The sequence below is a fragment of the Drosophila albomicans genome, chromosome 3 (assembly GCF_009650485.2).
Source record: "Drosophila albomicans strain 15112-1751.03 chromosome 3, ASM965048v2, whole genome shotgun sequence".
NCBI classification, from domain to species: Eukaryota; Metazoa; Arthropoda; class Insecta; order Diptera; family Drosophilidae; genus Drosophila; species Drosophila albomicans.
In genome coordinates this window covers 29486462-29507947 of record NC_047629.2, presented here as the reverse complement: position 1 = coordinate 29507947, position 21486 = coordinate 29486462, and the positions used below count along the sequence as shown (strand labels likewise).

Below are 21486 nucleotides of genomic sequence, written 5' to 3'. Positions count from 1 at the left end.
CACATATATCGACTCGACTTATAAAGCAAAAAAAGTAATATATTTTTAACAAATATTTCACAACATCCCCGAAAAACAAAAAGCCTTTTTTTAAGCGGAAACGCTTTTGATTTTCTCAATGCCTTCTTTGCTCATTAGATCCTTGAGTATGTCCTTCTTGGCCTCAAAGTAATCGCGGAACCACAAAATGTGCTCCTGTTTCTCTTGTGCCGTCACATAGGGATTCTTGGAGAGACCGACGCACACCAGCTCCATGAAATGACGAATGGGTCCTTTGGTGGGACACCATCCCTCCAAATGCTGTTCGAGAAAGATATGCTCGGAAAAGTCCACGTTCGCCTCCTCCTGCAGATCCTGCTCGTTGTTTGATGGGGGAAACGCCAGAGTTTTCCTTGTGTTGTCCACTGAATCATTTGTTCGAAATGGTTTGCTGGCGGCTGCGCTGCCTGCAGCTTTAATTCACGTTCGCTAAGCGACGACCAGGTGGACAGAATGTCAGGTGAATCCTGAAGTGTGGTAGCAGCTTTGGTAAAGATGCCCAACGGTTCGCTGCCATATAAATTAACGCTGCCCGTGAAAACTTCGGCTTCGCGCTTTACGTGACGTTGTGGTCGCTGCTGCTTTTGATGTTTGCGGTCGTCTGAACGGGATTGGGGACGAGATGCCAGCGAGCGACGCACATACTCGCCGCGAGTCTGCTCTTGATGAGCTGGCTGCTGGCGACGATCAATCTTCATGCCCACAATTATGTCACTAGATCAAGAAATCCGTATTAAGTATTTGCTAATAACTGGAGCAAAACACTTACCTCAAATTCAGTTCCTTTTCTGTGGCACTGGACTCCGCTCCTGCTGTGCCTTTGGCATCGCCTGGAGCTCCATCTGCAGTAGGTGCAACATCCAAATTATGTCCTAGCAGTTTGGCCAGCAACTCGGATTCAGTTTGCTTCTTATCGCTTTCGCTGCTGCCCAACATGCTGGCTATATTCTTGGCAGCTGTGATCACATCCTTGTTAGAGGCAGGGTCCTGCTTCAGAGCCTCCCGGCGCCGTCGATTAGCATCGCCGGGACGTGGAAACTCCGTGGCAGTCAACTGATCATTGGACTGCGTTTGCATACTGCCCAGCAAACGATTCAAACGCTGTGCCGCTGTTTCTGTTGGCTCAGCCGGCTTGCGTGCCTTTTTGGTTTTCTTCTCATCATCGGAGGAGGAGGAGCCATCGTCGTCTTTGGATTGCGAGCTGCTAGAATAGTTGACGAGTCCCACGTTTTTGCATACAGCCGGCAGCAGAGCACTGCAAAAAAAACAGTCACGCGTTGAGCATAAGAGATAATTATGGTGGTCAATAGCTAGCTCACCGTATGCTGAGTCTTTGCGTGCTGCGCAGTGCCAACATTTTAACCAATTTATTTGACAATTTTGCAGAAACAAAAACTTTTCGGGAGCAGCTTGCGCTCGCGTAACAATAATAATTATGCTGGACGATGTGGCAACGTAGCCTTTTAATTATCGAAAGCGAAAAATGGTAACGCTGCAATAAAATAAATATTTTGGTATATTTTTGACAGCTGTTTTTGTAATCTGTTTTGGTCACATTGAAGTAAACAAACGATGTACATGGTGTTTTTCTAAACGCAGCTGATTAGCAAGATGAGTGCAAGTGCTTTTAACTTTGACATAAAGTTGAAACGCGAAAACAAAGTGTACTACGAAAATGTAAGTGTGTGCATCACTTTCCCAGAATTTAAATAATAATTATACGATTTTCAAAGGACATGCTAATTGGTTGTGTGCAATTTCAATGCCCCAGCGAAACGAAGCACGATGGAATACTCCTAACACTCGACGGCGTTGTCAATTTGCAGCTAAGCAGTAAAACTGTTGGACTTTTCGATGCCTTTTACAATTCCGTTAAGCCCATCACTTTGCTGCAGAACAGCCTGGAGCTTTCAGCACCTGGCAAACTCTCAGCAGGCAACTCGGAGTTTCACTTCGAATTGCCTTTGGTGTGCAAAAAAGAGCCACGAAAGTTATACGAGACATATCACGGCGTCTTTATCAGCATCAATTATCAGCTGAAATGTGATGTTAATGTGAAGCGTAATTTCCTGGGCAAATCTCTACAGAAGACGCAACAATTCTGTGTGCAATACAAACCCTTGCCCTTGGACAATGAGGCATCTCGTCTCGCAGTTCCCTTCAGTCTGAGCATGAGCAATGCCAAGGAGCGTGTCACAATGCCTAGATTTCTGATCACAGGACGTTTGGATCGTCTGGAGTCGTGCGTCACGATGCCCATCACTGGCAGCCTGACTGTGCAACACACGGAGGCGCCCATCAAGTCCATTGAAATGCAGCTGGTGCGTGTGGAAACCTGTGGCTGCGATGAAGGCTACTCCAAGGATGCTACCGAAGTGCAAACGATTCAAATAGCCGATGGAAATGTTATGCCCAAACTCGAAATACCCATTTATATGGTCTTGCCACGTCTTTTTACTTGCCCCACGCTGCTAACGAAGAACTTTAAAATTGGTAAATTTGACTATCTGATATTGTTGACAATGAAGTAACTGTTTATTTTTGTAGAGTTTGAGCTGAATTTGGTTGTGTTGTTCAAGGAGGATCACAGCGTCAGCGAGAACTTTAAAATTCTTCTAAAACGAGCCTCGGGACCTTTGCCAAGCAAATTAACAACAGCGGGACGCTGAATTACTCGAATACATTTATTTACTTTAAATCAGTATGAATAGGCTGCTATCTATTTCAACATACTTTTTTTTAATTTTAAGTTTAATCTTGTAATATTATGTTGAATGCAATATATCTATACAAAAAATATCAAGTTTTTCTTATTTAACATGTGGACTCTAAGTGGAGAGTTCTCTGTGGAACACGTTACACCATATACTAAGCAGAGAACAGTTTTACTACTCTAGCAAAATGGAAACACTTTATATGCACTATCACTGTTCCCTACCAATTTAAGCAGCATTAATAAGCATTCAACATTTTAATTTGTGCTCCTTTTGTTAAACATAACTATTTCATTGTAAGTTATTTAATACATTCGAAATTCAAATTTCGAATTTTGTCCGCCGCATTAAGTGTTGCCACATGGTCAGAAATAGAAGCGAGTGCAATGTAACACTAAAAAAGGACATGACAGCCATTGTAAAACGGCGGCAAGTGTTTAGAAACCGCAGCTATTTGAAAATAATTGAAATAAGCATATAATACGGAATACAAATATAATGGCAATGGCTAAATACACAAAAGAGAGAAGAAACATACAACTATAATTGCTTCAATTCGATTTGCTTGCGATTTGGCGCTCCGGTATCTTTCGTTTGCCAGCTGATTATTATCTTTCAATTTGCAGCAGCTGCCAAAACAAACTCCACCTTAGGCGCTTCTACTGAAATAATATTCTTCACGTGCGTCCGTATGTGCAAGCGAGAGAGAGTGATTGAGTGTGTGTATGAGGATACAAATATATTTTGGAGTTTAAGATAGCACCTTCTTTATTATTCTTATATTCCTGGCTGCTCATACTGCTGCTGCTGCTGGTGCTGCTCTTGCTTGCTGCTGTTGTGTTGTTTTGGTAGCCACCGGTAAGTGCATTTCAATTTCCTGCTTGCAAAAACTTTAAATCTTTAATAAGTATGTGGGTGTATGCCGGCTCAGGTGTATGAGTGTGTGTGTGTGTGTCAGTATGTATGCCCATGTATGTACGTCTGTTTTCATCTCAATGAAACAAATACACACACACACACACACACATAAGCTTTGCTTTTTATGTCTTCTACCATTGCAGGCTATACAGAGCTTCAAATATAAATTACTTAGCATAAAATGCCAGGCTCTCTTTGCGTTACGTTACGTTACGTTTTTGGGTGGAAGCTCTCGTTTGAGCTTCGTCCAGCTCTTTTACATTCAATATATTTTTGCTACCTGCTTGCATATGTATGCATGTATGTGTACGACGACATCACAACTTTCAAGTTCACTAAATTATGTACACACACACACACATGCATACACACGAATACTTGTGTTTATATCAGTGTGTGTATAATGTAATGTTAGTAAGTACATATGCACATATATTTATTCTACTTGGCGGCGCAACTTTGCTCCATAAAGTAACACACACACACACACACACACACCCTAACGCACTTGCTCCTGCACACAAACGTATTTATTTAAGACAAATAAAAAAAACTGTTGCTTTCTCTTTCTGCTTTGCGGGGAGTTTGTGTTTGCGTATGTGCTTGCGCCTGTGTGTGTGTGCAGGCTTCAAACTGAAATTGAGTTGAGAAGCTGCTGATGCCTTCCCCGCCGCCTCTTTTCTTCCCCACCACTCCCAGTGCCCGTCGCCTGCAATTTGTGTGTCACCGAATGTACCACTAACAAAAGCACCCACTGACAAAGTTTTTCGAGACTTGTATTACTTTGTTGTTGTTTTTGTTGTTGATGTATTTTTTTTGTCGTTGTGTCGAAATGAATAGAAGGACGCTTGGGTTTCAACTTTTAAAGTAAAATACGGAAAGTTTTCACACCAAATGTTGCCAACATGGCTGCTTCAGTTGCTCTTGTTGTTGTTGTTGTTGTTGCTTTGTACACAGATTTCGATATTAGTTGGCATTGTTCATGGGCAGCACTGGCAGCTGTCAATGTCGCGTCGCATTGGGTGTTGTGTATATGTGTGTGTGTGCGTGTGAGTGTGTTGTGGGTTAGCGTGGGTGGAGCGGAGTGGCTTAGGGCTTGTGGGATTGGGCTTAACATTAAAGTGCCGTCACGTCGTGTAATTGATTTAAAATTAGCACATCGCTTACAAATTTAAATTGTTTACATGTGCCTGGGGACAGCTGCTGTTGCTGTTACAGTTACACTGCAAGTGTGTGTGTGTCTGTCTGTTTGTGTGTGTGTGTTTATGCATGTTTAATGAACATGGAGCTCTCGTCCCGCCAGGGCTGCTGTAATCGCATTTCAATATGCTACGTAACACAAGCCAAGTCCCGTTGCAAGCTGCTTCGCCCTGGCTCCACTTCGTTGTCGCTTTTGTCCTAGTGCCGACTCTGCACCATCTGCTACTGCTGCTGTTGTTGTTGCTGCTGCTGCTGTTACTGCTGGTGGTGGTGGTGTTGCCGCCCTTCGTATTGCAACGGCAATTTAGTTTTGTACGGCAACAAAACTTTTCATAGCTGCTCTGACCCGTAAACGAGGTCAACGCAAAAAACATTTTTGAAAAATTCATATGCAAACGTATTTTCAGTTTGCAGTTGCAGCTAGCTGCTAGCTGCTTGCTGCTTGCCAGGTGCCAGATTGCAAAAACAGAAAATTCCCATCTTTTCAAGTGCCCCGGCCATAGAAAAACTTTTTAATGGCCGCACATTTTAATAGGTGTGTGCTGCTGCTCAGGGGTTACATCTTCACCCCTCACACACACACACACACACACACCAACAAATAACTCACAACTACATAACATAGTTAGTTTCCGTTGCCGCATTCTTTGTGCTACGTCATAATAAATTGCAACAGTATGCACTCCATTTGGCACGACGTAAGAGCTTTGCGTTTTGCCACTAATTGGCAGCACTGTCAATGCCAATCAATTATCGGTCGTTTGTTGCTATCGATTATTGCAGCAAGTGCAGCCAACTTTGCTTCAATTGATTTGCATGGCTGGCTGACGCTTTTACGTTTTTCCCTTTTTTATTTTTTGAGCTCTTAATACCCAATGCATTAGCTAATTGTTTGAACAATTCGTGCGGAAGTAGCTTAACTTTTCCCGCACCAAGTGAAACATTCACTGTCAGCGTGTGTGTGAGCTTTAAGATAACCATTTGACCATTTGACCATTGCTCTTTTTACCCCGCACTCGGCTTAAGTGACGACAAAAAGTTTTGACTAAAGCCGGTGTTGCTAATTGTTACACGGGTTCCCAACTACAAGTCCATGAGTAATTAGGGTCTGGATTAGAGATACGACCCACGCTCAAGCCTATGCTCTAATAAATTTTTGGCCTAAAGGCGTACCCAGGCTTCTATCCGGTGACCGTCCGCATTTCGCGTCCGGGGCGTTGCCCGGAACGTGCAAAGCACGGAAAAGTGCGCAGCTGGAGCGGCGGAAGGCGGGAGAAGGAGGAGCATCAGGACTCGGGCTGCCTGGTAGCATTATGCCAACTCGCGTCCGTTGACGCTGATGTACGTACGTGTTTCGGCGTGTTTCCGTGATAATTTCAAACTTTTGCACCAATTATGTGCACGGCAGCGTCGATTCTCTTCATCTATGAGAATGTGTGTGCAAGTTTGTCTGTGTGTGTGCGTGTGTGTGTCTGTGTGTGTGGAAGTTGCCTTCGTTTTTGTGCCTGTAGTTTATGCTCATTACGTGAGTGCTGCGCGCAGCAAACTCACAAATTGTTGTACAAGAAATGCCGCCAACGGCGTTACACGGGTCCATAGCGCACACCTACACAGTTAAAGGTCGAGAATGCGGCCCTTACAACAAAATGTAAATTAGAAATTATTTATATATTGTCTAGTTACTGCATCAAGTGGAATTTGTTTACATTCCCATTGTGTGCATTCTGCATCTGAATCGATCACAATCGCCCGTTGCTTTCTTGATATTTTTCATTAGCACTGACCTAGACGGAGGTGTCTTGGGGTCGATCTTTGGAGATCGGCGACTTGATTAATAATTTTGTTGTGTGCCGCCAGTGCAACATATGAGTGCACCCTTAATAGGTCCGTTTTGTTTAGTTGATTGTGGACATCGGAGCAACGAGGAGCGTGATTAAGCAAATGCGCTTCAATTATAATTTTCGTGTTGTGATTAGCGTGCGTTTCACACTCTCTCTTTTTCTTTGTTAAATCGAAGACACAACGTGCTCATATCATCTCGTTTTTTCTTTCTATTCAAGGATGGCGGTGAGGGTCACGTGGGCACCGTACGCAACTTTGAATCCGCCGAGGAAGTTGTCGTCGTCTGGGACAACGGCACAGCGGCCAATTATCGCTGTGCCGGCGCCTACGATTTGCGTATTCTGGACAGCGCTCCGACGGGAGTGAAGCATGAGGGCACCATGTGCGACACCTGCAGACAGCAACCGATCTTTGGCATACGCTGGAAGTGTGCCGAGTGCATCAACTACGATCTGTGCTCGATTTGTTATCACGGCGACAAGCATCACTTGCGTCATCGCTTCTACAGGATTAGCACACCAGGCGGTGAACGTGCAATGCTCGAACCACGTCGCAAATCCAAAAAAGTGCTGGCACGTGGCATTTTCCCAGGCGCACGTGTTGTGCGTGGCGTCGACTGGCAGTGGGAGGATCAGGACGGAGGCGTCGGACGGCGTGGCAAAGTCAATGAGATACAGGATTGGTCGTCGGCCTCGCCACGCTCTGCAGCCTATGTCATCTGGGACAATGGCTCGAAGAATCTGTATCGCGTGGGCTTCGAGGGAATGGCCGATCTGAAGGTGGTCAATGATGCCAAGGGCAGCAATGTGTATCGCGATCATTTGCCGCTGCTGGGCGAGAATGGACCGGGCAAGGGGCCGCATGGCTTTCAAATTGGCGACAAGGTCACCGTCGATTTGGATCTGGAGATTGTGCAATCCCTGCAGCATGGACACGGCGGCTGGACCGACGGCATGTTCGAGTGCCTCAGCAATGCCGGCATGGTCGTGGGCATCGATGAGGATCACGACATTGTTGTCGCCTACAACTCCGGCAATCGTTGGACCTTCAATCCAGCGGTGCTCACCAAGGTGTCGTCACCAACTACAGCGCCACCCGAGTTCCAAGTGGGCGACATTGTCAAGATCTGTTCGGATGTGGAGAGCATTAAGATGCTGCAACGTGGTCATGGCGAATGGGCTGATGCTATGCAGCTGACGCTGGGAAAAATTGGACGTGTGCAGCAGGTGTATCATGACAATGACCTCAAGGTGGAGGTGGGCAACACTTCGTGGACCTACAATCCCCTGGCTGTCTGCAAGGTGCTGTCGACTGGTGCCGCAGGTGCTGCCACTAATGCGACTGGTGATGGCAATTGTGCTCCGGTTATTCCCAGTGGCGAACGTTTGTCTGCCATACTGAAGAAGCTCTTTGAGCCGAATGTATCGGGTGATGCCACCGAGGAGTTTGTCAAGGCTGCCGCCAATGGATTTGCCGTGAGTTATTGCAGTAATATTCTGCTTTCTGGTCTTCCCTTTGCTTATTTTGCTTTCTCTTTTTGCAGTCCCGCTGCGAGGAGTATTTGGCTGGCGCTGGACAGCCTTCGACTTCGAGCGCAGCAGCCGCTGCGGCAGCAGGAAGTCCCAGTGGCGTTGCTGTGCCCGAGGTGAATGTTAATGGCGTCTTTGCGGGTCACACAGCACTGCAGGCGGCCAGCCAGAATGGACATATCGAGGTCATTCAAGTGCTGTTGCGTCATGCCGTCGACGTGGAGATTGAGGACAAGGACGGCGATCGTGCTGTGCATCATGCCGCCTTTGGTGATGAGGCGGCTGTCATTGAGATATTGGCCAAGGCTGGAGCGGATTTGAATGCGCGTAACAAGCGTCGCCAGACATCGCTGCATATTGCCGTCAACAAGGGGCATTTGAATGTGGTGAAGACGCTGCTCACGCTCGGCTGCCATCCCAGTCTGCAGGACTCTGAGGGCGATACGCCGCTGCACGATGCCATATCGAAGGTAGCTAACAAACTTACTGACTACTTGACTGACTACAAACTTACATGTATACTGTAAACTGCAGAAGAAGTTTGCTCCAAAGTCTAACTTGAATTGGGCGAAAATTGGAGACCGAAGCTTGTTTAGATTTATTTGACATACAGATTGAAACGTAGGCTAAACTGTACTAAGCGGGAATTTGATTACAGCATAGATTTTAGTATTAAATGCTTTATTGGGAGGAAGTCTGTTCGAAATTCCAATATTAAGTGCTACCAGAAGTTGAACAACTACTAGATACTGAATGATAACAGTTTCTTGTATTTCTAAATTGTAATTAAACCACTTATTCTTCCTCTACAGGAGCACGATGAGATGCTGTCACTGCTGCTGGACTTTGGCGCCGACATCACGCTGAACAACAACAACGGCTTCAATGCCTTGCATCATGCAGCGCTCAAGGGGAATCCGAGCGCAATGCGCATACTATTGACAAAAACCAATCGTCCTTGGATTGTGGAGGAGAAGAAGGACGATGGATATACTGCACTTCATTTGGCGGCACTCAACAATCATGTGGAAATCGCCGAGCTGCTCGTTCATATGGGTAAAGCCAATATGGATCGACAGAATGTGAATCTGCAGACGGCTTTGCACTTGGCCGTGGAGCGTCAGCATGTGCAGATTGTCAAGCTGTTGGTGCAGGATGGCGCCGACTTGAATATTGCCGACAAGGATGGTGATACACCTCTGCATGAGGCACTGCGTCATCATACGTTGTCGCAGCTGAAGCAGCTGCAGGATGTCGAAGGATTTGGCAAGCTGCTGATGGGATTGCGCAATGCCAATAACAAGAAGGCATCGGCATCGATTGCTTGCTTCTTGGCCGCCAATGGCGCCGATTTGACACTCAAGAATCGCAAGCTGCAGACGCCATTGGATCTGTGCCCAGATCCCAATCTGTGCAAGACGCTGCTGAAGTGCTACAACGAGCGCAAGACCGACGATGCCGAGTTGCCCGGCAATGTGGCGGGCACCAGTCTCAATGCACGAGCTCGTGCCCAAAGCGCTGCAGCAGCTGGTGGAGGAGGCAGCGCTGGAGGAGTTGCAGCTGGCATGCATCAGTCCGCCACAGCGAATATACCGCTTAATACCGTGGCATCGGGCAGCGCCTTCAATCTCAATGGTCTGGCTGCGGACATGGCGCAATCACAGCATGCAGAGTCGAGCAGCAGCCGCAAGAATAGCGCAGCTGCTGGCAACAATAACACAAAGCCGGCCAGCTTGGAGGAGTGTCTGGTGTGCTCGGATGCCAAGCGTGATACCGTCTTCAAGCCCTGCGGCCATGTCAGCTGCTGTGAGACTTGTGCGCCGCGCGTTAAGAAGTGTCTCATTTGCCGTGAAACTGTCGCATCGCGTGAGAAGATTGACGAATGTCTCGTCTGCTCGGATCGTCGTGCGGCTGTCTTCTTTCGTCCATGCGGTCACATGGTTGCCTGCGAGCATTGCAGTGCACTGATGAAGAAGTGTGTGCTCTGTCGCACCCAAATCGATGAGATGCTCTCGTTTACGCTGTGCTGCGGCGGCAATGGAACCGCCGAGAAGGTCAGCATTGCTGGCACCGCTTGCCTTACGGTCAGCGAGGATAAGTTCATTGAGCCACCGTGTGTGAATACTTCGGGACATAGTGTGGCAATGAATAATACTGTGGTTACTCCGGTAGCTGGTGGTGGCAACAACAGCACCAACAACGGCAGCAATCAATTGAATAGCCAGAACAATTTGTTGGCTGCTGCGGCAGCTGCGAATGTTAATAATGCGCCAGCGACTGGCATGCTGGCGCCCTCGAATGTCAACAATTTCCAAATGGACGATGTGCAGAAGCTCAAGCAACAGCTGCAAGACATCAAAGAACAGGTGAGAACGGGAAAAAGTAATCGATTCTACTATGTTGAACTGCAGCTTTTAACAGCTTAGTTTATAGAGCTCGCAATCTAACGCGGTTAACATAAAAGTCCAGCTACATGTGCTGTATTGTAACAGAGTTAACATAACAGTTCTGTACTCTGACAGACAACTGTTAGCAGCAGACTTAACATTAATGAGCTCAGACATATTTGGTTCGATGTTATGCAGTTTGAACAGACAGCTAAGCTACTAAAGTGTAGTGAATATTAACTTCATTCTGACTGAAACTCATACTGTTTTTATTCCTTTCCAGACCATGTGCCCCGTTTGCTTCGATCGCATTAAGAATATGGTATTTCTCTGTGGACACGGCACCTGTCAAATGTGCGGCGATCAAATCGAAGGTTGCCCCATTTGCCGTAAGACAGTGGAGAAGCGCATCTTGTTGTTCTGAAGCACAACAATGTACCCAACTAGATGTCAGGTTGGCACACATTCCGCGCACAGTCTCGAAGCACATCAAGCGAATCTGCCTTAAATTAAGTATTATTTAGCGAATATATATCTATATCTATACATACAAGTTATGTACACTCATACAATACACACATATATCGACTCGACTTATAAAGCAAAAAAAGTAATATATTTTTAACAAATATTTCACAACATCCCCGAAAAACAAAAAGCCTTTTTTTAAGCGGAAACGCTTTTGATTTTCTCAATGCCTTCTTTGCTCATTAGATCCTTGAGTATGTCCTTCTTGGCCTCAAAGTAATCGCGGAACCACAAAATGTGCTCCTGTTTCTCTTGTGCCGTCACATAGGGATTCTTGGAGAGACCGACGCACACCAGCTCCATGAAATGACGAATGGGTCCTTTGGTGGGACACCATCCCTCCAAATGCTGTTCGAGAAAGATATGCTCGGAAAAGTCCACGTTCGCCTCCTCCTGCAGATCCTGCTCGTTGTTGATGGGGAAACGCCAGAGTTTTCCTTGTGTTGTCCACTGAATCATTTGTTCGAAATGGTTTGCTGGCGGCTGCGCTGCCTGCAGCTTTAATTCACGTTCGCTAAGCGACGACCAGGTGGACAGAATGTCAGGTGAATCCTGAAGTGTGGTAGCAGCTTTGGTAAAGATGCCCAACGGTTCGCTGCCATATAAATTAACGCTGCCCGTGAAAACTTCGGCTTCGCGCTTTACGTGACGTTGTGGTCGCTGCTGCTTTTTGATGTTTGCGGTCGTCTGAACGGGATTGGGGACGAGATGCCAGCGAGCGACGCACATACTCGCCGCGAGTCTGCTCTTGATGAGCTGGCTGCTGGCGACGATCAATCTTCATGCCCACAATTATGTCACTAGATCAAGAAATCCGTATTAAGTATTTGCTAATAACTGGAGCAAAACACTTACCTCAAATTCAGTTCCTTTTCTGTGGCACTGGACTCCGCTCCTGCTGTGCCTTTGGCATCGCCTGGAGCTCCATCTGCAGTAGGTGCAACATCCAAATTATGTCCTAGCAGTTTGGCCAGCAACTCGGATTCAGTTTGCTTCTTATCGCTTTCGCTGCTGCCCAACATGCTGGCTATATTCTTGGCAGCTGTGATCACATCCTTGTTAGAGGCAGGGTCCTGCTTCAGAGCCTCCCGGCGCCGTCGATTAGCATCGCCGGGACGTGGAAACTCCGTGGCAGTCAACTGATCATTGGACTGCGTTTGCATACTGCCCAGCAAACGATTCAAACGCTGTGCCGCTGTTTCTGTTGGCTCAGCCGGCTTGCGTGCCTTTTTGGTTTTCTTCTCATCATCGGAGGAGGAGGAGCCATCGTCGTCTTTGGATTGCGAGCTGCTAGAATAGTTGACGAGTCCCACGTTTTGCATACAGCCGGCAGCAGAGCACTGCAAAAAAAACAGTCACGCGTTGAGCATAAGAGATAATTATGGTGGTCAATAGCTAGCTCACCGTATGCTGAGTCTTTGCGTGCTGCGCAGTGCCAACATTTTAACCAATTTATTTGACAATTTTGCAGAAACAAAAACTTTTCGGGAGCAGCTTGCGCTCGCGTAACAATAATAATTATGCTGGACGATGTGGCAACGTAGCCTTTAATTATCGAAAGCGAAAAATGGTAACGCTGCAATAAAATAAATATTTTGGTATATTTGACAGCTGTTTTTGTAATCTGTTTTGGTCACATTGAAGTAAACAAACGATGTACATGGTGTTTTTCTAAACGCAGCTGATTAGCAAGATGAGTGCAAGTGCTTTTAACTTTGACATAAAGTTGAAACGCGAAAACAAAGTGTACTACGAAAATGTAAGTGTGTGCATCACTTTCCCAGAATTTAAATAATAATTATACGATTTTCAAAGGACATGCTAATTGGTTGTGTGCAATTTCAATGCCCCAGCGAAACGAAGCACGATGGAATACTCCTAACACTCGACGGCGTTGTCAATTTGCAGCTAAGCAGTAAAACTGTTGGACTTTTCGATGCCTTTTACAATTCCGTTAAGCCCATCACTTTGCTGCAGAACAGCCTGGAGCTTTCAGCACCTGGCAAACTCTCAGCAGGCAACTCGGAGTTTCACTTCGAATTGCCTTTGGTGTGCAAAAAAGAGCCACGAAAGTTATACGAGACATATCACGGCGTCTTTATCAGCATCAATTATCAGCTGAAATGTGATGTTAATGTGAAGCGTAATTTCCTGGGCAAATCTCTACAGAAGACGCAACAATTCTGTGTGCAATACAAACCCTTGCCCTTGGACAATGAGGCATCTCGTCTCGCAGTTCCCTTCAGTCTGAGCATGAGCAATGCCAAGGAGCGTGTCACAATGCCTAGATTTCTGATCACAGGACGTTTGGATCGTCTGGAGTCGTGCGTCACGATGCCCATCACTGGCAGCCTGACTGTGCAACACACGGAGGCGCCCATCAAGTCCATTGAAATGCAGCTGGTGCGTGTGGAAACCTGTGGCTGCGATGAAGGCTACTCCAAGGATGCTACCGAAGTGCAAACGATTCAAATAGCCGATGGAAATGTTATGCCCAAACTCGAAATACCCATTTATATGGTCTTGCCACGTCTTTTTACTTGCCCCACGCTGCTAACGAAGAACTTTAAAATTGGTAAATTTGACTATCTGATATTGTTGACAATGAAGTAACTGTTTATTTTTGTAGAGTTTGAGCTGAATTTGGTTGTGTTGTTCAAGGAGGATCACAGCGTCAGCGAGAACTTTAAAATTCTTCTAAAACGAGCCTCGGGACCTTTGCCAAGCAAATTAACAACAGCGGGACGCTGAATTACTCGAATACATTTATTTACTTTAAATCAGTATGAATAGGCTGCTATCTATTTCAACATACTACTTTTTTTTAATTTTAAGTTTAATCTTGTAATATTATGTTGAATGCAATATATCTATACAAAAAATATCAAGTTTTTCTTATTTAACATGTGGACTCTAAGTGGAGAGTTCTCTGTGGAACACGTTACACCATATACTAAGCAGAGAACAGTTTTACTACTCTAGCAAAATGGAAACACTTTATATGCACTATCACTGTTCCCTACCAATTTAAGCAGCATTAATAAGCATTCAACATTTTAATTTGTGCTCCTTTTGTTAAACATAACTATTTCATTGTAAGTTATTTAATACATTCGAAATTCAAATTTCGAATTTTGTCCGCCGCATTAAGTGTTGCCACATGGTCAGAAATAGAAGCGAGTGCAATGTAACACTAAAAAAGGACATGACAGCCATTGTAAAACGGCGGCAAGTGTTTAGAAACCGCAGCTATTTGAAAATAATTGAAATAAGCATATAATACGGAATACAAATATAATGGCAATGGCTAAATACACAAAAGAGAGAAGAAACATACAACTATAATTGCTTCAATTCGATTTGCTTGCGATTTGGCGCTCCGGTATCTTTCGTTTGCCAGCTGATTATTATCTTTCAATTTGCAGCAGCTGCCAAAACAAACTCCACCTTAGGCGCTTCTACTGAAATAATATTCTTCACGTGCGTCCGTATGTGCAAGCGAGAGAGAGTGATTGAGTGTGTGTATGAGGATACAAATATATTTTGGAGTTTAAGATAGCACCTTCTTTATTATTCTTATATTCCTGGCTGCTCATACTGCTGCTGCTGCTGGTGCTGCTCTTGCTTGCTGCTGTTTTGTTGTTTTGGTAGCCACCGGTAAGTGCATTTCAATTTCCTGCTTGCAAAAACTTTAAATCTTTAATAAGTATGTGGGTGTATGCCGGCTCAGGTGTATGAGTGTGTGTGTGTGTGTCAGTATGTATGCCCATGTATGTACGTCTGTTTTCATCTCAATGAAACAAATACACACACACACACACACATAAGCTTTGCTTTTTATGTCTTCTACCATTGCAGGCTATACAGAGCTTCAAATATAAATTACTTAGCATAAAATGCCAGGCTCTCTTTGCGTTACGTTACGTTACGTTTTTGGGTGGAAGCTCTCGTTTGAGCTTCGTCCAGCTCTTTTACATTCAATATATTTTTGCTACCTGCTTGCATATGTATGCATGTATGTGTACGACGACATCACAACTTTCAAGTTCACTAAATTATGTACACACACACACACATGCATACACACGAATACTTGTGTTTATATCAGTGTGTGTATAATGTAATGTTAGTAAGTACATATGCACATATATTTATTCTACTTGGCGGCGCAACTTTGCTCCATAAAGTAACACACACACACACACACACACACACCCTAACGCACTTGCTCCTGCACACAAACGTATTTATTTAAGACAAATAAAAAAAACTGTTGCTTTCTCTTTCTGCTTTGCGGGGAGTTTGTGTTTGCGTATGTGCTTGCGCCTGTGTGTGTGTGCAGGCTTCAAACTGAAATTGAGTTGAGAAGCTGCTGATGCCTTCCCCGCCGCCTCTTTTCTTCCCCACCACTCCCAGTGCCCGTCGCCTGCAATTTGTGTGTCACCGAATGTACCACTAACAAAAGCACCCACTGACAAAGTTTTTCGAGACTTGTATTACTTTGTTGTTGTTTTTGTTGTTGATGTATTTTTTTGTCGTTGTGTCGAAATGAATAGAAGGACGCTTGGGTTTCAACTTTTAAAGTAAAATACGGAAAGTTTTCACACCAAATGTTGCCAACATGGCTGCTTCAGTTGCTCTTGTTGTTGTTGTTGTTGTTGTTGCTTTGTACACAGATTTCGATATTAGTTGGCATTGTTCATGGGCAGCACTGGCAGCTGTCAATGTCGCGTCGCATTGGGTGTTGTGTATATATGTGTGTGTGTGCGTGTGAGTGTGTTGTGGGTTAGCGTGGGTGGAGCGGAGTGGCTTAGGGCTTGTGGGATTGGGCTTAACATTAAAGTGCCGTCACGTCGTGTAATTGATTTAAAATTAGCACATCGCTTACAAATTTAAATTGTTTACATGTGCCTGGGGACAGCTGCTGTTGCTGTTACAGTTACACTGCAAGTGTGTGTGTGTCTGTCTGTTTGTGTGTGTGTGTTTATGCATGTTTAATGAACATGGAGCTCTCGTCCCGCCAGGGCTGCTGTAATCGCATTTCAATATGCTACGTAACACAAGTCCTGTTTCTCTTGTGCCGTCACATAGGGATTCTTGGAGAGACCGACGCACACCAGCTCCATGAAATGACGAATGGGTCCTTTGGTGGGACACCATCCCTCCAAATGCTGTTCGAGAAAGATATGCTCGGAAAAGTCCACGTTCGCCTCCTCCTGCAGATCCTGCTCGTTGTTGATGGGGAAACGCCAGAGTTTTCCTTGTGTTGTCCACTGAATCATTTGTTCGAAATGGTTTGCTGGCGGCTGCGCTGCCTGCAGCTTTAATTCACGTTCGCTAAGCGACGACCAGGTGGACAGAATGTCAGGTGAATCCTGAAGTGTGGTAGCAGCTTTGGTAAAGATGCCCAACGGTTCGCTGCCATATAAATTTAACGCTGCCCGTGAAAACTTCGGCTTCGCGCTTTACGTGACGTTGTGGTCGCTGCTGCTTTTGATGTTTGCGGTCGTCTGAACGGGATTGGGGACGAGATGCCAGCGAGCGACGCACATACTCGCCGCGAGTCTGCTCTTGATGAGCTGGCTGCTGGCGACGATCAATCTTCATGCCCACAATTATGTCACTAGATCAAGAAATCCGTATTAAGTATTTGCTAATAACTGGAGCAAAACACTTACCTCAAATTCAGTTCCTTTTCTGTGGCACTGGACTCCGCTCCTGCTGTGCCTTTGGCATCGCCTGGAGCTCCATCTGCAGTAGGTGCAACATCCAAATTATGTCCTAGCAGTTTGGCCAGCAACTCGGATTCAGTTTGCTTCTTATCGCTTTCGCTGCTGCCCAACATGCTGGCTATATTCTTGGCAGCTGTGATCACATCCTTGTTAGAGGCAGGGTCCTGCTTCAGAGCCTCCCGGCGCCGTCGATTAGCATCGCCGGGACGTGGAAACTCCGTGGCAGTCAACTGATCATTGGACTGCGTTTGCATACTGCCCAGCAAACGATTCAAACGCTGTGCCGCTGTTTCTGTTGGCTCAGCCGGCTTGCGTGCCTTTTTGGTTTTCTTCTCATCATCGGAGGAGGAGGAGCCATCGTCGTCTTTGGATTGCGAGCTGCTAGAATAGTTGACGAGTCCCACGTTTTTGCATACAGCCGGCAGCAGAGCACTGCAAAAAAAAACAGTCACGCGTTGAGCATAAGAGATAATTATGGTGGTCAATAGCTAGCTCACCGTATGCTGAGTCTTTGCGTGCTGCGCAGTGCCAACATTTTAACCAATTTATTTGACAATTTTGCAGAAACAAAAACTTTTCGGGAGCAGCTTGCGCTCGCGTAACAATAATAATTATGCTGGACGATGTGGCAACGTAGCCTTTAATTATCGAAAGCGAAAAATGGTAACGCTGCAATAAAATAAATATTTTGGTATATTTGACAGCTGTTTTTGTAATCTGTTTTGGTCACATTGAAGTAAACAAACGATGTACATGGTGTTTTTCTAAACGCAGCTGATTAGCAAGATGAGTGCAAGTGCTTTTAACTTTGACATAAAGTTGAAACGCGAAAACAAAGTGTACTACGAAAATGTAAGTGTGTGCATCACTTTCCCAGAATTTAAATAATAATTATACGATTTTCAAAGGACATGCTAATTGGTTGTGTGCAATTTCAATGCCCCAGCGAAACGAAGCACGATGGAATACTCCTAACACTCGACGGCGTTGTCAATTTGCAGCTAAGCAGTAAAACTGTTGGACTTTTCGATGCCTTTTACAATTCCGTTAAGCCCATCACTTTGCTGCAGAACAGCCTGGAGCTTTCAGCACCTGGCAAACTCTCAGCAGGCAACTCGGAGTTTCACTTCGAATTGCCTTTGGTGTGCAAAAAAGAGCCACGAAAGTTATACGAGACATATCACGGCGTCTTTATCAGCATCAATTATCAGCTGAAATGTGATGTTAATGTGAAGCGTAATTTCCTGGGCAAATCTCTACAGAAGACGCAACAATTCTGTGTGCAATACAAACCCTTGCCCTTGGACAATGAGGCATCTCGTCTCGCAGTTCCCTTCAGTCTGAGCATGAGCAATGCCAAGGAGCGTGTCACAATGCCTAGATTTCTGATCACAGGACGTTTGGATCGTCTGGAGTCGTGCGTCACGATGCCCATCACTGGCAGCCTGACTGTGCAACACACGGAGGCGCCCATCAAGTCCATTGAAATGCAGCTGGTGCGTGTGGAAACCTGTGGCTGCGATGAAGGCTACTCCAAGGATGCTACCGAAGTGCAAACGATTCAAATAGCCGATGGAAATGTTATGCCCAAACTCGAAATACCCATTTATATGGTCTTGCCACGTCTTTTTACTTGCCCCACGCTGCTAACGAAGAACTTTAAAATTGGTAAATTTGACTATCTGATATTGTTGACAATGAAGTAACTGTTTATTTTTGTAGAGTTTGAGCTGAATTTGGTTGTGTTGTTCAAGGAGGATCACAGCGTCAGCGAGAACTTTAAAATTCTTCTAAAACGAGCCTCGGGACCTTTGCCAAGCAAATTAACAACAGCGGGACGCTGAATTACTCGAATACATTTATTTACTTTAAATCAGTATGAATAGGCTGCTATCTATTTCAACATACTTTTTTTTTAATTTTAAGTTTAATCTTGTAATATTATGTTGAATGCAATATATCTATACAAAAAATATCAAGTTTTTCTTATTTAACATGTGGACTCTAAGTGGAGAGTTCTCTGTGGAACACGTTACACCATATACTAAGCAGAGAACAGTTTTACTACTCTAGCAAAATGGAAACACTTTATATGCACTATCACTGTTCCCTACCAATTTAAGCAGCATTAATAAGCATTCAACATTTTAATTTGTGCTCCTTTTGTTAAACATAACTATTTCATTGTAAGTTATTTAATACATTCGAAATTCAAATTTCGAATTTTGTCCGCCGCATTAAGTGTTGCCACATGGTCAGAAATAGAAGCGAGTGCAATGTAACACTAAAAAGGACATGACAGCCATTGTAAAACGGCGGCAAGTGTTTAGAAACCGCAGCTATTTGAAAATAATTGAAATAAGCATATAATACGGAATACAAATATAATGGCAATGGCTAAATACACAAAAGAGAGAAGAAACATACAACTATAATTGCTTCAATTCGATTTGCTTGCGATTTGGCGCTCCGGTATCTTTCGTTTGCCAGCTGATTATTATCTTTCAATTTTGCAGCAGCTGCCAAAACAAACTCCACCTTAGGCGCTTCTACTGAAATAATATTCTTCACGTGCGTCCGTATGTGCAAGCGAGAGAGAGTGATTGAGTGTGTGTATGAGGATACAAATATATTTTGGAGTTTAAGATAGCACCTTCTTTATTATTCTTATATTCCTGGCTGCTCATACTGCTGCTGCTGCTGGTGCTGCTCTTGCTTGCTGCTGTTTTGTTGTTTTGGTAGCCACCGGTAAGTGCATTTCAATTTCCTGCTTGCAAAAACTTTAAATCTTTAATAAGTATGTGGGTGTATGCCGGCTCAGGTGTATGAGTGTGTGTGTGTGTGTCAGTATGTATGCCCATGTATGTACGTCTGTTTTCATCTCAATGAAACAAATACACACACACACACACACACATAAGCTTTGCTTTTTATGTCTTCTACCATTGCAGGCTATACAGAGCTTCAAATATAAATTACTTAGCATAAAATGCCAGGCTCTCTTTGCGTTACGTTACGTTACGTTTTTGGGTGGAAGCTCTCGTTTGAGCTTCGTCCAGCTCTTTTACATTCAATATATTTTTGCTACCTGCTTGCATATGTATGCATGTATGTGTACGACGACATCACAACTTTCAAGTTCACTAAATTATGTACACACACACACACATGCATACACACGAATACTTGTGTTTATATCAGTGTGTGTATAATGTAATGTTAGTAAGTACATATGCACATATATTTATTCTACTTGGCGGCGCAACTTTGCTCCATAAAGTAACACACACACACACACACACACACACCCTAACGCACTTGCTCCTGCACACAAACGTATTTATTTAAGACAAATAAAAAAAACTGTTGCTTTCTCTTTCTGCTTTGCGGGGAGTTTGTGTTTGCGTATGTGCTTGCGCCTGTGTGTGTGTGCAGGCTTCAAACTGAAATTGAGTTGAGAAGCTGCTGATGCCTTCCCCGCCGCCTCTTTTCTTCCCCACCACTCCCAGTGCCCGTCGCCTGCAATTTGTGTGTCACACCGAATGTACCACTAACAAAAGCACCCACTGACAAAGTTTTTCGAGACTTGTATTACTTTGTTGTTGTTTTTGTTGTTGATGTATTTTTTTGTCGTTGTGTCGAAATGAATAGAAGGACGCTTGGGTTTCAACTTTTAAAGTAAAATACGGAAAGTTTTCACACCAAATGTTGCCAACATGGCTGCTTCAGTTGCTCTTGTTGTTGTTGTTGTTGTTGCTTTGTACACAGATTTCGATATTAGTTGGCATTGTTCATGGGCAGCACTGGCAGCTGTCAATGTCGCGTCGCATTGGGTGTTGTGTATATGTGTGTGTGTGCGTGTGAGTGTGTTGTGGGTTAGCGTGGGTGGAGCGGAGTGGCTTAGGGCTTGTGGGATTGGGCTTAACATTAAAGTGCCGTCACGTCGTGTAATTGATTTAAAATTAGCACATCGCTTACAAATTTAAATTGTTTACATGTGCCTGGGGACAGCTGCTGTTGCTGTTACAGTTACACTGCAAGTGTGTGTGTGTCTGTCTGTTTGTGTGTGTGTGTTTATGCATGTTTAATGAACATGGAGCTCTCGTCCCGCCAGGGCTGCTGTAATCGCATTTCAATATGCTACGTAACACAAGCCAAGTCCCGTTGCAAGCTGCTTCGCCCTGGCTCCACTTCGTTGTCGCTTTTGTCCTAGTGCCGACTCTGCACCATCTGCTACTGCTGCTGTTGTTGTTGCTGCTGCTGCTGTTACTGCTGGTGGTGGTGGTGTTGCCGCCCTTCGTATTGCAACGGCAATTTAGTTTTGTACGGCAACAAAACTTTTCATAGCTGCTCTGACCCGTAAACGAGGTCAACGCAAAAAACATTTTGAAAAATTCATATGCAAACGTATTTTCAGTTTGCAGTTGCAGCTAGCTGCTAGCTGCTTGCTGCTTGCCAGGTGCCAGATTGCAAAAACAGAAAATTCCCATCTTTTCAAGTGCCCCGGCCATAGAAAAACTTTTTAATGGCCGCACATTTTAATAGGTGTGTGCTGCTGCTCAGGGGTTACATCTTCACCCCTCACACACACACACAC

The 21486-nt window shown here is 44.7% G+C and overlaps 6 protein-coding genes and 1 pseudogene across 6 annotated transcripts; 4 read left to right on the top strand and 3 right to left on the bottom strand.

Annotated features, from left to right (window-relative positions):
- Nucleotides 1-13: 13 nt before the first annotated feature.
- LOC117571764 (28S ribosomal protein S31, mitochondrial-like) lies at nucleotides 14-1494 on the bottom strand. The gene is given in 4 exon segments (XM_034254122.2): nucleotides 14-372; nucleotides 375-753; nucleotides 809-1294; nucleotides 1359-1494. Coding segments are annotated over 4 exon segments (1185 nt in total). The 5' UTR covers nucleotides 1397-1494; the 3' UTR covers nucleotides 14-90.
- Nucleotides 1495-1574: 80 nt separating this feature from the next.
- Nucleotides 1575-2818, top strand: LOC117571770 (vacuolar protein sorting-associated protein 26C-like). The gene is made up of 3 exons (XM_034254127.2): nucleotides 1575-1716; nucleotides 1773-2532; nucleotides 2587-2818. The coding sequence occupies exons 1-3, from the start codon at nucleotides 1651-1653 to the stop codon at nucleotides 2706-2708; spliced, it is 948 nt and encodes a 315-aa protein (XP_034110018.1). The 5' UTR covers nucleotides 1575-1650; the 3' UTR covers nucleotides 2709-2818.
- A 3979-nt stretch (nucleotides 2819-6797) lies between these two features.
- LOC117571763 (E3 ubiquitin-protein ligase mind-bomb-like) lies at nucleotides 6798-11179 on the top strand. The gene is made up of 5 exons (XM_034254121.2): nucleotides 6798-6848; nucleotides 6932-8188; nucleotides 8257-8712; nucleotides 9055-10608; nucleotides 10913-11179. The coding sequence occupies exons 1-5, from the start codon at nucleotides 6813-6815 to the stop codon at nucleotides 11051-11053; spliced, it is 3444 nt and encodes a 1147-aa protein (XP_034110012.1). The 5' UTR covers nucleotides 6798-6812; the 3' UTR covers nucleotides 11054-11179.
- A 39-nt stretch (nucleotides 11180-11218) lies between these two features.
- LOC117571765 (28S ribosomal protein S31, mitochondrial-like) lies at nucleotides 11219-12703 on the bottom strand. The gene is given in 5 exon segments (XM_034254123.2): nucleotides 11219-11841; nucleotides 11843-11957; nucleotides 12013-12481; nucleotides 12484-12497; nucleotides 12562-12703. Coding segments are annotated over 5 exon segments (1182 nt in total). The 5' UTR covers nucleotides 12600-12703; the 3' UTR covers nucleotides 11219-11295.
- Nucleotides 12704-12789: 86 nt separating this feature from the next.
- On the top strand, nucleotides 12790-13964 carry LOC117571768 (vacuolar protein sorting-associated protein 26C-like). Its single transcript, XM_034254126.2, has 3 exons — nucleotides 12790-12916; nucleotides 12973-13732; nucleotides 13787-13964. Exons 1-3 carry the CDS (start codon nucleotides 12851-12853, stop codon nucleotides 13906-13908), a joined length of 948 nt encoding a protein of 315 aa, XP_034110017.1. The 5' UTR covers nucleotides 12790-12850; the 3' UTR covers nucleotides 13909-13964.
- Nucleotides 13965-16184: 2220 nt separating this feature from the next.
- Nucleotides 16185-17553, bottom strand: LOC117571766 (28S ribosomal protein S31, mitochondrial-like; annotated as a pseudogene).
- A 63-nt stretch (nucleotides 17554-17616) lies between these two features.
- LOC117571767 (vacuolar protein sorting-associated protein 26C-like) lies at nucleotides 17617-18804 on the top strand. The gene is made up of 3 exons (XM_034254125.2): nucleotides 17617-17741; nucleotides 17798-18557; nucleotides 18612-18804. The coding sequence occupies exons 1-3, from the start codon at nucleotides 17676-17678 to the stop codon at nucleotides 18731-18733; spliced, it is 948 nt and encodes a 315-aa protein (XP_034110016.1). The 5' UTR covers nucleotides 17617-17675; the 3' UTR covers nucleotides 18734-18804.
- Nucleotides 18805-21486: the final 2682 nt, after the last annotated feature.

Excerpts from the sequence above, each read along its gene's own strand:
- LOC117571770 (XM_034254127.2), top strand. The coding sequence starts at position 1,651 with ATGAGTGCAAGTGCTTTTAACTTTGACATAAAGTTGAAACGCGAAAAC. Across the intron at positions 1,717-1,772 it reads ACAAAGTGTACTACGAAAAT|GACATGCTAATTGGTTGTGT; the intron begins GTAAGTGTGTGC and ends CGATTTTCAAAG. Across the intron at positions 2,533-2,586 it reads AACGAAGAACTTTAAAATTG|AGTTTGAGCTGAATTTGGTT; the intron begins GTAAATTTGACT and ends TTATTTTTGTAG.
- LOC117571763 (XM_034254121.2), top strand. The coding sequence starts at position 6,813 with ATGCGCTTCAATTATAATTTTCGTGTTGTGATTAGC. Across the intron at positions 8,713-9,054 it reads TGCACGATGCCATATCGAAG|GAGCACGATGAGATGCTGTC; the intron begins GTAGCTAACAAA and ends CTTCCTCTACAG. Across the intron at positions 10,609-10,912 it reads TGCAAGACATCAAAGAACAG|ACCATGTGCCCCGTTTGCTT; the intron begins GTGAGAACGGGA and ends ATTCCTTTCCAG.
- LOC117571768 (XM_034254126.2), top strand. The coding sequence starts at position 12,851 with ATGAGTGCAAGTGCTTTTAACTTTGACATAAAGTTGAAACGCGAAAAC. Across the intron at positions 12,917-12,972 it reads ACAAAGTGTACTACGAAAAT|GACATGCTAATTGGTTGTGT; the intron begins GTAAGTGTGTGC and ends CGATTTTCAAAG. Across the intron at positions 13,733-13,786 it reads AACGAAGAACTTTAAAATTG|AGTTTGAGCTGAATTTGGTT; the intron begins GTAAATTTGACT and ends TTATTTTTGTAG.
- LOC117571767 (XM_034254125.2), top strand. The coding sequence starts at position 17,676 with ATGAGTGCAAGTGCTTTTAACTTTGACATAAAGTTGAAACGCGAAAAC. Across the intron at positions 17,742-17,797 it reads ACAAAGTGTACTACGAAAAT|GACATGCTAATTGGTTGTGT; the intron begins GTAAGTGTGTGC and ends CGATTTTCAAAG. Across the intron at positions 18,558-18,611 it reads AACGAAGAACTTTAAAATTG|AGTTTGAGCTGAATTTGGTT; the intron begins GTAAATTTGACT and ends TTATTTTTGTAG.